Genomic DNA, 15,841 nt, shown 5'->3' on the forward strand with positions numbered 1-15,841 from the left:
TTTACAACTCATTTGCCGTAATTTTTTGTTTTGTTTTTCTACAAAAGCACACGAACAGAACTCAGTCGTAATTAGGAGTGTCCTAGTGATAAAGTCCATCTTTCCCATAGCACGTGAATGCAAACTTACATCATGCAAATCAACTTGCGATTGTGATTGGTTAGCTCGGATCCAATCATGAATCAGAAGTGTTGACGTCATCCAAATTATGCTTTTTATTGGTTTATTAGACACGCCAAAAATTTTAAAGTCCACTGCAATCATCTATTGGACCAAAGTGGTAGATATAAAAGTGATTTAATGTAGATTAGAAACAAACTTCAAACAGCAACAATCTGGACAAGCAGATTTTAATTGTTTACACAGTACAGGTGGTCCAGCCAATGCCACATTAAAGTCTTTTTTTTTTCTTTACAATAAGTTAATTCATTAAAATACAAGATAATCACAAAGAAAGAATATAGAAAAATTACTAAGGAAAATCTTTCTTTTTTTTATAAACAATACAAGATTTTAAAAAAATCTATGGGATAGAAAAGAGTGCATTTATAAAAAGCTCCCAGAGATCATAAACATTCTATTCAAGAGGAATGCTAATGAAGCTTTTCAAGGAAATTTAAGAGCTTATTTGAAGTTGATTGTCCTCTAGAAAAGTGACAAAATGCTCGTCAGAGAGCGCCGACTCATGTTGGTTCCCTTTTTTTTTTTTATGTAGATGTTAAAAACACTAGAAGGTGCATATGTAATGTTTGGTGACAATTCTTGAGGTTTTCAGTGCAAAAAAACACATGAATAATACACAGCGCAGAAAGGTGGAGGTTCTACTGGTTGGCAAGCTGTTTTCTTTTTTTTTTCTTTTTTGCGCCCACATTCACGCGTCAGTTTTGGGGGGTGGAGTAGAAAGAGTGGTGCTGGTGACTCCGATCGGGGGCGTTCCTCGCAAACAGGAGAGGAGTGGTCTCCGATCCGTACCAGCTGGCGAAAAGGAAGGACATGAAGGATAAAATCAAGACGTGAAGTTGACAGTGCGGGTGCAATCGGTCGGCAAAAACCTTGAATGAGGCTGATAGGTGGATGTCCACGGAGGAGCTACTTCCTCATCGTTGCCTTGGGGGTCATCGAAGAAGTACGGACGAGGTAGGGGCCTGTTGTTGACGTTCAGGTTGTTCACCTGCCGCCATCACCGAAACACAAGGTGACTTACAGAATATAGCGACGCCCTTGTGGTCATACAATTTTAGAATTCAACCATCGCTTTGGGTCAAATTAAACGTTAGCTACTTTAACGACCTCCTGAGTCGGCCGGCGAACTCTGAAGATGAGGATGAGCAGACTGCTTGGGAGCAGCTCCCAGATGAAGAGGATGGCACCAAAGGCCAGGTAGCCCCTGTCGCCAAGTTCATTACGAAGGTCAGCCTTTAAAAAAAAAAAAGACAAATATAAAGCTGCTTTGTTGTAGCATTTTTGTTTGATCACGCTGAAAACGTGCAAATGAGCTCCCAAGAGGCAAAGTCAGAGTACTTGGTCAGAGACGTTGTACCAGTCAAAGTCAAAAGACTCGACATGGTGGTGCTGAGACAGAACCAGGACGCTCAGGTTGTAGCAAGCCCGGCTGGCAAACAACAAGATGATTGCGGCGCCGAGTGCTGCTGTACGACACACTGTCGTGCCCTGTAATGATGTATTAAAAAAAAAAAAAAACAACAACAACAACAACAACTTAGAATATGTTTGCATTCATTCACATCAGTATTATACAATTCAAAATTATATTGGAGAAAAATAGGGATTGAAATTTGAAAAAAAAAAATATATCACAAAAGATGTAGAAAACACAGACACTAGCCCACATACATGAGGTAGTTTGTAATAGTTTTGGATTTTTCATTATACTAGTTACTTTTAATTTCATTGTGCCTTTTTTATTGTTATTTTTAGATGTGGTTTGCTAGTTTTGATGAGTTTCTATTTTGTGGAAAATGCTTCATTTTATTTTTATTATTTCTTTTTTTTATTAATTTAATTTTTTATTGTTTTGTTACTGAATTTTTTTTCCAATTTTGAATTTACTTTTTTTTTTTTTCCCAGTGACCATTTATGGTTATTTTTATTAATTGTATTTTTTTTGGTTACTGAAAATATTTTTTCTTCTATTGTTTACTTTTTTGTTACCGGGGAAAGCTTGGGTATGATTCTTAACCATCTTTTCTTTTTAGATCTGGCTTGCTGTTATTTATTAGTTTATATTTTGTGGAAAATGCTTCATTTTATTTTTGTTTCTATTGTTATTATCATTTATTTATTTAATTTTTGTTACTGAAAATATTTTTTTCAATTTTGGATTTCCTTTTTGCTACTTTTCAGTTACCAGGGAAAACTTGGGTATGATGATTTACCATCTTTTCTTTTTAGATCTGGCTTGCAGTTTTTTTGTTTTGTTTCTATTTTGTGGAAAATTTTATTTTTGTTTTTATTAATTGTATTATTAATGTTATTATTATTATTTATTTATTTGATGTTTGTTTTTTTGTTACTGAAAACATTTTGTCAATTTTTTGATTTACTTTTTGCTACTTTTCAGTTACCAGGGAAAACTGGAGTATGATTTTTTTACCACGTGTAAAATTCAATAACAACACACGTGGGTAAAGAATGCAACGAATTTAAAGCCAAAATGTCCTAAGCCATACCATTTTGTAGAACGTCTTGGTCGCTCACCTTGCTGGTCAAGTAGGGCCCGGTGGAGCGCGAGTGTCGCGTGAGCAGCAGCAGCAGGGCGGCGAGCAACACGGCGTCCAGGATGAACAGCAAGTCGTTGACGAGCACTCGCACCAGGACCACAGTCCAGGTGCGCTCCCCCGGCCCCGCGCTTCGGCCGCGGCCCCCGAGAGCGGCGCAGACCACGTTGACGCAGAAGAAGACGGCGTTGAGCGCGCCGTACATGCAGCGGGCCCGACACCTGAAACAAAATGGAGTCCGTATTTTATATTAAATACGGAGCACTCATTCAAATAATTCCAGTTCACTCGTCAGATTTGTTTTCGTTAAATACACTATCTAGTCATTTTTAAATGCATTTTGAAGCCTGCTTAATGTTTATTAATTTGCATACGTTTACTCACAAGCGTTTTTCCACATCTGAGCTGTAAGACTCCCTGGCTTTGAGTAGCACCTGCGAAACGACACATAACCAAGTTGGTCACAGATTTGGTCAAATAAGTCATCTTATCTTCAAGTAGGAAACCCCCCTTGGTCTCACCTGAGTGAAGTACAAGTTGATGAGGCTCAGCGTGAAGAACTGCAGGCAGACGGGGAAGCAGTAGAGCAGCCAGTAGACCGCCACGGGGAGGCGGTTGGCCTCCAGCGCGTTTCGAAAGTAAAACGAAAACAAGGTGGTGCGCAGCGCCGCCCACAGCAGGCAGAGGAACAGAAAGACGCTCTGGTAGCTCCAGCGTTTGTGCCTGTACAGGTGGAGAAGCCAGAGCTGGACGTACACCACCAGGAAGAGGCCGCCGTACAGCGCCGTGTACAGGACGGTGAAGCCCAGCTGGACCGAGGGGGCCACGGCGGGTCGCAGCGGGGCGGGCAGGGCGGTGGAGTTGGGAGGAGGGGGTGTGACTGGCGCTTCCATGGCGGTCTTGACACTTCTAAAGGTCCATGTTGGTGACCCTTCGCCCTCAAATGGAAGTTAACGTGCGACACCTGACGACAGGTACATGGACACGCTGATGATGAAATGACTGCTGAAATGAAATGTAAAAAAATATATATATTAGGGTACAAATGAAACGGTGCAGAAGCAAACATTTAGCCTACAGTGGTTGCCATGACAACAGTTTATTTGGAGGCGATTGTTTTATTCGTCATCGGACTTCCTGCTCCGGTTTTTTTTTCCAACGTCAGATCTTGAGTTTGTTATCACTACGCCGGTTAACATTTAGAATTATATAACCATTATATATTTTTCATCATTATTCTGGAGCGGTACGAGGACTTCAAAACAAGAATAACTGACTTATAGACAATATAACCAGCTGTGTCAACAAGGTCGGATGTTTGTGTCAACAACACTATGCTAACTTCCAAGAGCTAAGCTAACCGTTCTTGACATTCACTTTTTATAGCGCAACAACACGAGGATCGGATCATAAATTTCATACCGTCACTCGCGTCATCTTATTGACCCTAACGTATAAAAATTATCACTGGAATGTAAGACATTACAGACCTTATTTCACGGGAAGCTGATGTGTCTGGAGTAGACGTTCCTGTCGTTACTTCCGCGTTACGTCGCATGCGTCAATTGCGATAGGCGGAGCCTCGGATTTTGATTCCAACCACCAATCAGCAATTAGCAGGAAATCGCGGTTACATTCAGTTGTTGTATACACGCAAAACTGACTTTGATATTGATTTATTGGGCGCAAAAATAATCTGGCGGTGAATAATATTCAGTGAACGCGTTGGTTCGACAACCTAAACTTAGTTGCAGTGCTTGAATTCACATTCTGTTAACCGTCGCTTTTTATCTTCAAAGTCGCCGAAACAATGCCGATGATTCTGCGACCCAGAAAATCGATGCGCCGCATTGATGGCGACGACGATGACGACGAGGCGGACGAAACGTCAGAAACGGCCAAGAGTGAAACGTCGGAAACAACCGCAACGCCGAAGAGGAAGTCCATCCGCCTGCCGAAGAAACCCACGTACGCGGACAACGCGGTGAGTAATATTACTCAACTTTTCCGCCTCAACCGAGTGAAGAAAACTTCTCGGCGAGCCACGTAAGAACGGCGACGGAAGGAGCGGCATCGCTAGCCGACTTGGACGGAAAATTGAAGGAAAAGCAAAAAGAAGAAGCAGCAGTAGCGGCGGCGTGTTGCAACACAAGTCGCTTTATGCACTCTGGACGTGCACTCGTGCAGCATTTGCTCATCGTCACAAGCTTTTATTGTTGGCTGTGAAGCGTTGCGCGTCCACACTCGCAAGCTAGCGCGTCATGGTAGGTCGTTTATTATGAGCCCGTTTTTTTTTTTTTTTTACACAGCCAAGAAGATGACTCATCGCTTTGTAGCTTAACCCACACCGCATTCATTTTTTTTTTAGAGGTGGACTGGCCTTACTGACTCGGGATTTTGTTTTTTTGCCGCAGGAGTTCGAGGACTCTGACTCCGATACTGTGCACAGCGAGGTGATGGAGAAAGTACAGACCGATGATGAAGAATCCGTGGAGGAGACCGATGACACGGTATCGACACACTAAATGCTTGGCTATCATCTTTTTTTGTCTGAAGGGTCTTGTGAAAAATATTGATACGACTTGGAACTTTTCTTCTTTTCACGTCGTGCGTTTGACCTTACAAACGTGAATGTAATTTGTTGGGATGTTTTGTGGTACGTCAAAACGAGGTCAAGGGAACGTAATTTTATTGTTTACAAAATTGCAAAGCATAAATCTGAAAAGCGTGGTGAGCATTTGTATTCAGCCGCTTTTGTTCCTAAATGCAATTTAGTGACAGTTACAGCTAAGTGATACATTGTAAGTGTTACGATATGTAAGTTAATACTATTCAAAGAACAATAGATATGACCCATTTATCCCAAACTTTTGGGTTACATTGGATGTATATTGATATAATTCTCTACTTTTGTTCCTTTCTTTTTTCTTTTTGGTTGATAAACGACCAATAACACCATTGGTAGCCATATACCTGTTCTGTGAAAGCTTTGAAGGGTTTGTTTGAATTGACACAAACCAATTAACCGCTGATTACAAATGCACACAGCGTTTTTCAGATTTGTATTTGCTTACATTTTTTTTACAACAAACCACTTTACAATTATGTGCTACTTTGTGTTGGTCAATCACATAACATCTCTGTTAAAAAATATTCAAAGGATATAAATAAATGCTTTAAAAAGACTATCTTTCACGTAATCTATCAATCCATCAATGTACTTTATCAGTTTATCCACCAATTTGTCTTTCCATGTCAGGCTAGCTAGCTAGCTAGCTAGCTAGCTAACGTGGGCTGTCTATTAAGCTATCCAGCTGATCGATGCATGTTTTCTATCCAGTCTAATTTTCTATCCATTTATCTATAATTGAGAAGTGTTAAATAATTTAAGACAAGTGGGACTCAGGTTAACTCGGGTCAGCTTGTTGAGCACGTAGTTCCAACTAAACATGGTAAAGCAACATTTAATATTTGTTCTTCAAACTATTAATATATATTTTTGTTTGCTGACATCGCCATAAATATTAGGAATTTAGTTTAATTCCAGTTGTAAATGAAATATTACGGTTTTATTTATGCAAAGGCTGTTTTTATACTCTTGTATGTCATTAGGTCGCGCAGTTGTACTTAATATTTTGTCTTATAGTAAAGTACAGGGTGTCCCAAAAGTCATTAAAGCGGAACCTCCATTAAACTCATTCACTGCCATTGACGGCTATTGATTTTTTTCCACTTTTGTTAACAAGAGTATGGAAACCTAGAATTTTTTTTATTGTACATTTAGAACAGATATAAAATGTATGATTAATCGTGAGTTAACTATTGAAGTCATGCGATTAATTAAAATTTTTATAAAATAATCGCCTGACGCGATTAAAGAAAAAATTATTAAAAATTAATTAATTAATCGCATGATTCAATAGTTAACTCACGATTAATCACAAATTTTATATCTGTTCTAAATGTACAATAAACAAATATAGGTTTTCATACTCTTGTTAACAAAAATGGCAAAAAAAATTAAACTAATAGAAATAGTTGAAATGAATATTTGACGTATATAACCGTCAATGGCAGTGAATGAGTTAAAGTCATGAAATGTAGTAAAAGATACACGATGTAAACATCACATTCTAATCAGCATTGCATCCTTTTAAGGAACTGAAACACTGCAGTGTCGTGCTGGACCGTCTCAACGACGCGAGCCGCAAAAGCGCCAAGCCCGCCTCGCGCATCCCTACTTTCCATAAGCGCTCTGCCACCCCGAGCGCAGAACTGCCCGTCTCCAAAAAGGATCCTCCCGTCAGTGCAGTCCAGCCTGCTGACAAACCCGCAAGCGCTGACTCATCAAAGTCCAAATTAGCTGATGTTTGCGAAAAAACACCCCCGCAGCCATTAGCCCGCACCCCGAAAGTCAGCTCGGAGGCCCTCGCCGTCCCGAGCGGCGAGGAACAAACGACTGCCATGGCTGCCCTCAAAGGCTACGCGTGGTCTGAGACGCTGCCGCTCGGTCTGATGGTCAGCCCCAGGCCTGCCCTTCGGCCGGGGGAGCGTCTCTTCCAAGAGGAAAACCAGAGCCAATGCGCAGAGATCGATAGCGCCGCAAGGCGTCTTCCGTGTGCGGACCCGCCTCAGGAAGAAAGTCCACAGAGGCCTTATATTGCGGCAAAGATAAATATTGCTCTTAAACTGTCCAAGCATCGCACTTGCATTCCTGATGTTAGCCAAACGGAGGCCATCGTGGACGAAAAACCACCATGGGAGACCGAAGATCCAAACGCAGCCGAGTCAAAGGACGTAAGGTCTTCATCAGACGTAGATAGTGAGGACGATCAGGCCTCAGACGATCAGGCCTCAGACGATCAGGCCTCAGACGATCAGGCCTCAGACGATCAGGCCTCAGACGATCAGCCATTGGACGATCAGCCATTGGACGATTCCGGCAGTGCGAAGGACCACGACGAGCCGCAAGCTAGCCAAATGGACAGCGAGGACGTGGCAAGAGACGAAGCTGAAATTGACGACCAATCTTCCGCCGGCCCGCCGGTGGCAGAGCAGCCTGCCGAAGTTCCCTCAACCAAGTCGACAAAGGTGAGCTCGCAGGTGTTAACTGCACGTGCCATGTTGCGTTACTTCGAGGGCGGTAGGATTTTGAAAAATAATGGGATTTCCCGCAATATTGTGATGTGACTAACAGCTTCACAAAATTCATTGTTTTACAATACTTGGGCTAATGGTGTTCAATTGACTACAGAGAGAAAAATCAGCCGATAGTTTTTTTTGCCATTTGTATTTGAGGGTTTGAGTGTCATTAACTCATTTGCTCCCAAAACCGTATAAATACGTTCTATTTACGTTTTAAGTGTCTCAAAGACGTATTTATACCTTTAATGTTTTTTTTTATGCTAGAGCATACTGAAGGCTTTGATGCAGCCTCTGAACTGCAAAGAAGGGGTGAAGCAATTGTAGAAATTACAAAAACGGCCAGCAGGTGGCAGCAGAGTATAAGAGATCAAGCAGGGCCATTTAAAAAAAAGCTCATTTACCCACAGTTTTAAACAGATTTGTGAATAATGATGAAACTTAGCTATATTCTAATGCTAATTGCTGCAAAACGGAAACCGATTAAAATATAAATTTTTCCCAGATGAAAGAAGATTTGGTAGGTTCCATGTTTTTATAGCAATATAACACAATATTCTCTGAGCCTTGCAAAATCAGTCAAAATCTAGTAAAATAGCCGGGAGCGAAGGAGGTTGCTTTAGTAAAAATGGCTGTGAGTGAATGAGTTAATCGCGCTTAAAAAAATGGTGGTGTTAAAGGAACTTCAAATTAACTCATTCACTGCCATTAACAGCTATAGTCGTCAAAAACTAATTTGAACTATTTATATTAGTTTAACATTTCTTTTCCATTTTTGCTAACAAGAGTATGAAAACCTAACACCTCTTTTAACATTTAGAACAGATATAAAATTTGTGATTAATTGGGAGTTAACTAGTGAAGTCATGCGATTAATTACAATTACAAATTTGAATCGCCTAAATTTTAATGCCCCTAAATTTTAATATTTTCTTTAAAAAAAAATATTTTTTTAATTTTAATTTTAATAATCTTTTCTTTAAAAAATATATTTTTAAAATTTTAATTTTAATAATCTTTTCTTTAAAAAACAAATCTTTTTAAATCTTTTTTTTAAGGACTATTTTTAATCGTAATTAATTGCATGACTTCACTAGTTAACTCACGATTAATCACACATTTTACATCTGTTCTAAGACACACAAAAAATTCTAGGTTTTCATACTTTTGTTAACAAAAGTGGGAAAAAATGTTAAGAAATAATTCAAATGAATTTTTGACGTCTATAGCCGTCAATGGCAGTGAACTTAACAAATTTTGACACCCCTAATAAAAATAATAGGGGACATATCAAACTTCACATTTGCACTGAAAAACTGCTCCGCCATTAATTAAAAGGCATTGAAATCGACTATTCTGCCTCACTAAACACCTTAACAGGACAGGTATAAAAAAATAAATAAATAAAGTCCAAAAAAGAGTTGAACTGCCCCACGTGCCTGTTGCTATGGTGATCACCTCAACCGAGACCTCTCGATACATGCGTTTAGCCACACCCGGCGCAAATAGCTTTGGAACGCTAACACATTCCAAAGATGTTTCTCTTGTCTTATAGCTAAGCTGTTGCCAATTTTCACTCACCGCCCCCTTGAGGTTGAAATAAATTAAAAAAAAGTCGACTCTCTTTTTGCAGAAATCCCAATGTGGCAGCTGCGCCTTGTACTTCTTGCTGCCGGCGACTCTGCTGCTTCTTGGCATGCACGCGTGGCGCTTTGGCCTCCCCCTGTCGGTCAGCCAGCTCGCTGCTCACCTGCAGCTGCACTGGCTGGAGGGCATGGGCCCCGTCATGGAGCAATGTAGCAGAGATTGTAGGTGAGGAAAAAAAAAGACGACGCCATAACAGCTAAATGCTGCTTCACCGTGTTGGCTTTGAACTCTGTGGGCTCCGCTCATTGACCCGAGTCTGCAGGCAATCAGAACCCTTCTGTGTTCATATCCAGTTAGCATTCCTTGAAATGATTTTTCCCGCGTCTTAAGAGTCCATCTGGTGGAGAGCATCCCGGCGGGTTTGTACCCGTCCAGCCCGTCGCCGCAGCAGAGCACGGAGGCCAGCTGGCTCCGGCTGCTGGACAAGGCCAACAGCTCGGTCAGCATCGCCGCTTTCTACGTGTCGCTGCGGAGCAACCATTCCGACTTTGCCGACTTCATCGACACCCAGGTGAGGGAAAGCGCCCTCGTTCTCCTCTGACCAGAGATGGCAAATCCAGGTCCAGACAGTAAAAACCCTTTAGCCCCTCGTGCTAGCTAGCTCGCTCCCTGGTAGGTAAACAAGCACCCGGGGAGCTAGCTAGCTAGCTAGCTAGCACCTAGGGCTAAAGCCAAACTGTGGCGGGGTTTTTACTTTCTGGATTTGCCACCACTGACGCCGCCATGTTTACAGGGCAGGAAGGTCTTTGAGCAACTGAAGCAACTTCCGTCCAAACGCGTGAAACTCAAAATAGCCGTCAACGGGCCGCAGACCGCGACTCAGGACACGAGTGAACTGGCCGCGGCAGGTATTTTGAAGAAAGACTTTGTTTGTTTTTCCGATCACGCGTGACGATGAGCTCGCGGTGACATTTGCGACTTGTGTTTTTAGGTGCCAAGATCAGGGAGGTGGATCTGAAGTCGATATCTGGCGGCATCGTGCACACCAAACTGCTGGTGGTTGATCGCAAGCACTTCTACTTGGGTAGCGCCAACATGGACTGGCGCTCTTTGAGTCAGGTAAAAGGGAGGACGGGGAAGCGCCCTGGCGGGATTCAAATTTAAAAGAAGTGGAGCTGCAGCCCGGGCCGCATTGGGGTCCTTCTTGTGCATTGGGGTACTGGCATGATGTGTGTTCAAAATGTCACCAGCTTTCACGTATCTTTTCATTTTTCATGGTAACAGCGCATCGCCACGGAAACGGCTTTTAAAATATACATATATGATATAGGGGTATTATTATTAGTTTAACATGTTTTCCACTTTTGGTAACAAGAGTATGAAAACCTAGAAAAAAAAAATTCTGTTGTACATTTAGAACGGATCTAAAATTTGTGATTAATCACGAATTAACTATTGGAAGTCATGCAGTTAATTACCATCAAAAATGTAAATCGCCTGACACGATTTAAAAAAAGCAAAAGAAAAGATTATTAAAAATTAGGGGTGTCGGGATTTAAAAAATGGTATCGCATGATTTCACTAGTTAATTCACAATCACACATTTTATATGTTCTAAAAAAATTTAGGTTTTCATACTCTTGTTAACAAAAATGGGAAAACATTTTCAACTAATAGAAATAGTTCAAATGCATTTTTGACGTCTATAGCCGTCAATGGCAGTGAAGGAGTGAAGAGGTTTTGGAGCCGACGCCATGTGACTTGATGAAGCGTGACCCGGATCAATTTCGTTCTTTATGCCTGTCAGGTGAAGGAGGTGGGCGTGGCCGTGGAGGACTGCAGCTGCCTGGCTCAAGACGCCGCTCGCATCTTTGAGATGTACTGGAGCCTCAACGGATCGCCGCCGCCGTATTGGCCGGCTCGCTTCACGGCGCTGTCCAGCTCCCAGCATCCTCTGCGGCTCAATTTCAACGGAGTCGCCACGCAAGTCTATTTGACCGTGAGTTCCGGCGGCGCTTTTGAAATACTCAAACAATTTTCGAAAACGTTTCCTGTCGCGTCCCCTCACTGCTCGGCTCGCATCTCGGGGCAGAGTTCCCCTCCGCAGATCTCGGCCCGCGGACGCTCGGACGATCTCGCCGCCATCTTGGCCGTCATCGACGACGCTCAGGAATTCATTTTCATTTCGGTCATGGATTATCTTCCTCTGGCTGAGTTCTCCAAGCCGCTCAGGTGACCGACTTCTATCTCGCCGAGACCGATAATCATTATTTGGAGCTGATATTCGATTTCAGTAATTTCAAAAGGGGGGGGGGGGGTCAAATTGCCGTAAAAAATATATAAATATATATATTTATAAATTCCACTTTAAACTAAGCATGTTTATTGAAAAACTTTTCAGATTTGCTTTTTTTTTCCTTTTTAAATCTTAGACAATCGTATGTTTTAAAATTTTAACAAAAACTTCACGTAGCTCCCAGGGTCATAAATATGTCTTAACAATGAAATGAAAATAAATGCCAAAGCTCCCCATAGTTTTGTTTTTTTCCAAAATAACAAAAATGTTAAACTTTCAGGTATCTTTGATTTACTTTCAAACAATGTCTCGTTTCACACTCCTGTAACTGTTTAGTTAGTATATCTTTTTAACTTACGTTAATTATAGCATCAATGTACTAAAATTTTACATTTTTATTTAGTAACCATCTTTGTTCACTTTTATGCATACAAGAGTATGAAAAACTTGTAAAATGTTTTATTGTACATTTAGAACTCGAACGGAAGAGGATTAGGGCCAGTGGAGAGAAAAAAATGTTTGGCAGGATTCTGACTTTAAAGAAATAATTCTGACTTGAAGGAGAGAATTCTGAGAATAAAGACCAAATTCAGAATTCTGACTTTAAAGTGAGACTTCCGACTTAAATCTCAGAATTCTGACTTTATTATCAAAATTCCGACTTTAAAGTGAGAATTCTGACTTTATTCTCAGAATTTTCAGATTAAAGTCAGAATTATTTCTTTAAAGTCAGAATTATGATTTACATTTTTCCCTCTCTTTTCACTGGCCCTAATCCTCTTTCATATGGAACACATTATGTGTGATTCATTTTCTATGACTCACAAGTTGATTCAATTAGTTTTAAGGATACATTCAATTCGATTTGAGACGACGTTGGTGGTGTCCCGTCCCGCTCTCAGATTCTGGCCCGCCATCGACTCGGCGCTGCGCGCCGCAGCCTGCACTCGGGGTGTGAAAATCCGCCTCCTGGTCAGCTGCTGGCAGCACTCGCCCGCCGCCATGTTCACCTTCCTGCAGTCGCTGCTCGTCCTCAACAGGCCGCCGATGAAATGTGACATTGAAACGGTGGGTGATGGAATTGAAGTGGCCTTCATGATTTGGACACTTCCTGGATTTTGCTATTTTTTTTTTTTTTTTTTTTTTTTGAGCAGCACAAGTCTGAATTTTTTATTTTTTTTTATGCAGAAAATTTTCACCGTGCCTTCGACCATTGAGCAGTTGAAGATCCCGTATGCCCGAGTCAACCACGCCAAGTACATGGTCACCGACAGAGTCCTCTATATCGGTCAGTCTCTCGCTTACTCGCGACGCCAGCCGCTCCTGCAGGTGACAGCAACGGCATTATTTTTCCAGGAACGTCCAACTGGTCCGAGACGTACTTCACCGAGACCGCCGGAGTGGGTTTGGTGGTGAACCAGACCGCCTCGGAGGTCAAACCAGGCCAGCGGACTCTGCAGAGCCAAGCGGAAGAGCTCTTCGAACGAGACTGGAGGTCGCATTACTCCAGCTCGGTGTCGGCCGCCGACCTCCGAGTCTGCCCTCGCATGCCGCATTGAATTCGTGACTAAACGCTTTTGTCTTTGCTGCTTCATCGCTGCCTTTTTGCAATTTTTGAACGGTTTGCGACAACTGCGGGAACGTTCTGTGTATAATTTGTTTTCATGGTCGGTTTCAAATTGTGTTTTTGTACAGTTTTTGCACTCAGCGCTGTTGAACTACCAATCTTGAGTTGTACATTTTTTCTTTTCTTTTTTTTGCCTGGAGCAATTTGTATATGTTCTGCACGTCAATTAACTCATTCACTGCCATTGACGGCTATAGATGTCAAAAATTATTTTGAACTATTTTTTATTAGTTTAGCATTTTTCCCACTTTTGTTAACAAGAGTATGAAAACTTAAAAAAAATATATATTGTACATTTAGAACAGATATATAAAATTTGTGATTAATTGTGGGTTAACTAGTGAAATCATGCGATTAATTATGAAAAGAAGAAAAACGCCCCAAATTTTTTTATCTTTTTTTTTTAAACAAAACAAAAGATTATTAAAAATTAGGGGCGAAAGGCGATTACATTTTTTAATCATTAATCGGTTGACTTCACTAGTTAACTCACGATTAATCACAAATGTTATATCTGTTCTAAATGTACAATAAAAAAAATCTAGGGTTTTATACTCAACAAAAGTGGGGAAAACATTTAAACTAATAGAAATTGTTCAAATGAATTTTTTACGTCTATAGCCGTCAATGGCAGAGAATGAGTTAAAAAACACAAAAAGCTGTAAAAATTTCAAATGCTGAGAAAGAAAAAAAAAAGATACTCTATTCATTAGGAATGCTGAAACCAATTGTGATTGGTTAGCTACGATCCAATCATGAGCCAGAAGTGTTGGCATCATCCAAATTATACGTTTTTATTGGTTAAACACACTAATATGTCATGTCCACTGCAATCATCTTCGGGTCTGAAGATTTTTTTTTTTTTAATTCATTGTACATTTCAAAGTATTTTTCATTTTACATAATCCCAGCATGATGGAAGTTCCTCAAGTGGCTACTCGGGTTCATATAATTTCATCCAAACTGTCATGACTTCACCTGGCCGAGTCGTCTCCATGCATCATTGCAAAATAAAAAATAAAAATAAAAAACTAGGCCAAATAAAAGTATTCTACTGTACATCTTTTTTTTTTTTTGTCAAAACAAGACACCTCATTCCATAGAAAGCTGAACACTATCTGTCTGGCCTTGATGCTGTTGCTGATCATATTTCCGAGCTGGAACACATAACAGGACTCAATGTTAGGACATCACAAAGGAAAATAAACTATCCAATTTCACTCACGTGTCTGAAAATAATTTACAACTTCTCTCTGTTGAACAACATTACATAGGCAGAAGTTATTCTATAGATCGGGACATTTTTGTTTAGTGGCGTGAGATTATTTCCGAGGGACAATAACGGTTGGCAGGCATTAAATTCAACCGAGAAAGCAAGAGTTGATACCAACCGAGAGAGTACATCTCCAGCTGTTGTCTCAGACGGACTTTCTGCAGGCTGTCGTAGAAGTTGGGCTCTGGGCTGTTCCCAACGCTGGGAGGGAGGGTGAAGATGCGCATGATCTTCCGCTTGTTTCTTGCATAAAAAAAAATTTGGTTACATCAGTGAAAGGAGATGGTGTCTTTAAAAATAAAAATGATACATATTAGACCCATAAAAACTCATTTTGGAGACAAGACAACAAGCTTACTCAAACAGGACACCATATAGATGATTTTCAACTGATAATTTCACAACATAGGGACATTTCACAGTCGTCAGATAAACTTTACATCACATGATTTTTATTTAAGTGTGTTCCTAAGGATAACAGTCATTCCAAAATCTATGGTTATATTTTTTTGCCCCACCTCCCATGCAATTTCAAATCTATTATCAAATCAAATCATATATACACACCAGGGAAATGTTTGACGTCCATAAAATCCTAAATACGGGGCCGATCTTTTTAATTTTATCATCAGATTGAGTAGAGAGTGCAGATGAATTTTAATTTTTAATTTAATTTTTTTCCCTTCACTTTTCAGACATTAGACTTCCCCGATGATGAAGCTGGACGAATCAAGTTATATGATGGTTTATTACTTATTTTTCTTATAATCAATAGAACAACGTTAAGTAGAAATCGAGTGTGCTCACTTTCTGGCGTACATAAGCAGGCCGAAGCTAACCAGAATAACCAGCAGGTAAACGTTGGTGGCCTCGTTCCAGGCTTCGTGAACAGAGTAGTCGATGGACTCGGGTTCGTTCCCCGAACGGCCGTGAGCCCCCATGGAAACGATAGACTGGCTCAAGAACTGTGCTCCTCGAGTATCTGTAAAATACCTCAAATACAATAAAACTAGCTTGCGAATTAGCTTCTCCTCGTTGTAAACACTATGACGTCACGTATACGTATTTCCGGGAGATATATATTTTTTTTTATATATAGACATTTTTTACAAACCGAAACTGATTTGGTCTCAATTTAATTATAAAATATATATTTAACAAATGTCACACAATTAAAT

At 40.6% G+C, this 15,841-nt stretch overlaps 3 protein-coding genes across 9 annotated transcripts; 1 reads left to right on the forward strand and 2 right to left on the reverse strand.

Annotated features, from left to right (window-relative positions):
• Window positions 1–336: 336 nt before the first annotated feature.
• On the reverse strand, window positions 337–4,960 carry gpr137 (G protein-coupled receptor 137). 6 transcript variants are annotated; one of them, XM_086084646.1, is made up of 8 exons: window positions 4,742–4,960; window positions 3,260–3,702; window positions 3,123–3,172; window positions 2,719–2,959; window positions 1,522–1,671; window positions 1,291–1,416; window positions 1,053–1,171; window positions 337–975 (listed from the first exon to the last, which is right to left on the reverse strand). In XM_086084646.1, the coding sequence occupies exons 2-8, from the start codon at window positions 3,629–3,631 to the stop codon at window positions 879–881; spliced, it is 1,155 nt and encodes a 384-aa protein (XP_085940772.1). In that variant the 5' UTR covers window positions 3,632–3,702; window positions 4,742–4,960; the 3' UTR covers window positions 337–878. The 6 variants fall into 6 exon arrangements, with proteins under 6 accessions (XP_085940772.1, XP_085940771.1, XP_085940770.1 ...); XM_086084645.1 differs by having other exon boundaries at window positions 3,260–3,740; window positions 4,742–4,959; XM_086084644.1 differs by having other exon boundaries at window positions 3,260–3,743; window positions 4,742–4,959.
• On the forward strand, window positions 4,338–14,610 carry pld7 (phospholipase D family, member 7). 2 transcript variants are annotated; one of them, XM_086084639.1, is made up of 12 exons: window positions 4,338–4,722; window positions 5,153–5,248; window positions 6,897–7,829; window positions 9,514–9,692; window positions 9,858–10,038; window positions 10,261–10,375; window positions 10,459–10,586; window positions 11,275–11,466; window positions 11,560–11,699; window positions 12,666–12,831; window positions 12,952–13,051; window positions 13,120–14,610. In XM_086084639.1, the coding sequence occupies exons 1-12, from the start codon at window positions 4,549–4,551 to the stop codon at window positions 13,320–13,322; spliced, it is 2,607 nt and encodes an 868-aa protein (XP_085940765.1). In that variant the 5' UTR covers window positions 4,338–4,548; the 3' UTR covers window positions 13,323–14,610. The 2 variants fall into 2 exon arrangements, with proteins under 2 accessions (XP_085940765.1, XP_085940766.1); XM_086084640.1 differs by lacking the exon at window positions 4,338–4,722 and adding an exon at window positions 4,753–5,002.
• Window positions 12,144–15,713, reverse strand: smim19 (small integral membrane protein 19). The gene is made up of 3 exons (XM_086084648.1): window positions 15,471–15,713; window positions 14,782–14,906; window positions 12,144–14,547 (listed from the first exon to the last, which is right to left on the reverse strand). Exons 1-3 carry the CDS (start codon window positions 15,602–15,604, stop codon window positions 14,483–14,485), a joined length of 324 nt encoding a protein of 107 aa, XP_085940774.1. The 5' UTR covers window positions 15,605–15,713; the 3' UTR covers window positions 12,144–14,482.
• Window positions 15,714–15,841: the final 128 nt, after the last annotated feature.

Source organism: Leptonotus elevatus, chromosome 9, assembly GCF_054856555.1.
Source record: "Leptonotus elevatus isolate MCC_2025b chromosome 9, RoL_Lele_1.0, whole genome shotgun sequence".
NCBI lineage: Eukaryota > Metazoa > Chordata > Actinopteri > Syngnathiformes > Syngnathidae > Leptonotus > Leptonotus elevatus.

Bases quoted from the DNA above. Each gene is read 5' to 3' on its own strand.
- gpr137 (XM_086084646.1), bottom strand. From the start codon at position 3,631: ATGGAAGCGCCAGTCACACCCCCTCCTCCCAACTCCACCGCCCTGCCC. The intron at 2,960-3,122 runs GTGAGTAAACGT...ATTTTGTTTCAG, and splicing joins TCAGATGTGGAAAAACGCTT to GTGTCGGGCCCGCTGCATGT. The intron at 1,672-2,718 runs GTGAGCGACCAA...ACATCATTACAG, and splicing joins GGCCCTACTTGACCAGCAAG to GGCACGACAGTGTGTCGTAC.
- smim19 (XM_086084648.1), bottom strand. From the start codon at position 15,604: ATGGGGGCTCACGGCCGTTCGGGGAACGAACCCGAGTCCATCGACTAC. The intron at 14,907-15,470 runs GTGAGCACACTC...TTTTTATGCAAG, and splicing joins CTGCTTATGTACGCCAGAAA to AAACAAGCGGAAGATCATGC. The intron at 14,548-14,781 runs GTTGGTATCAAC...TATGTGTTCCAG, and splicing joins GCTGGAGATGTACTCTCTCG to CTCGGAAATATGATCAGCAA.
- pld7 (XM_086084639.1), top strand. From the start codon at position 4,549: ATGCCGATGATTCTGCGACCCAGAAAATCGATGCGCCGCATTGATGGC. The intron at 12,832-12,951 runs GTGGGTGATGGA...TTTTTTATGCAG, and splicing joins TGAAATGTGACATTGAAACG to AAAATTTTCACCGTGCCTTC. The intron at 13,052-13,119 runs GTCAGTCTCTCG...TTATTTTTCCAG, and splicing joins CGACAGAGTCCTCTATATCG to GAACGTCCAACTGGTCCGAG.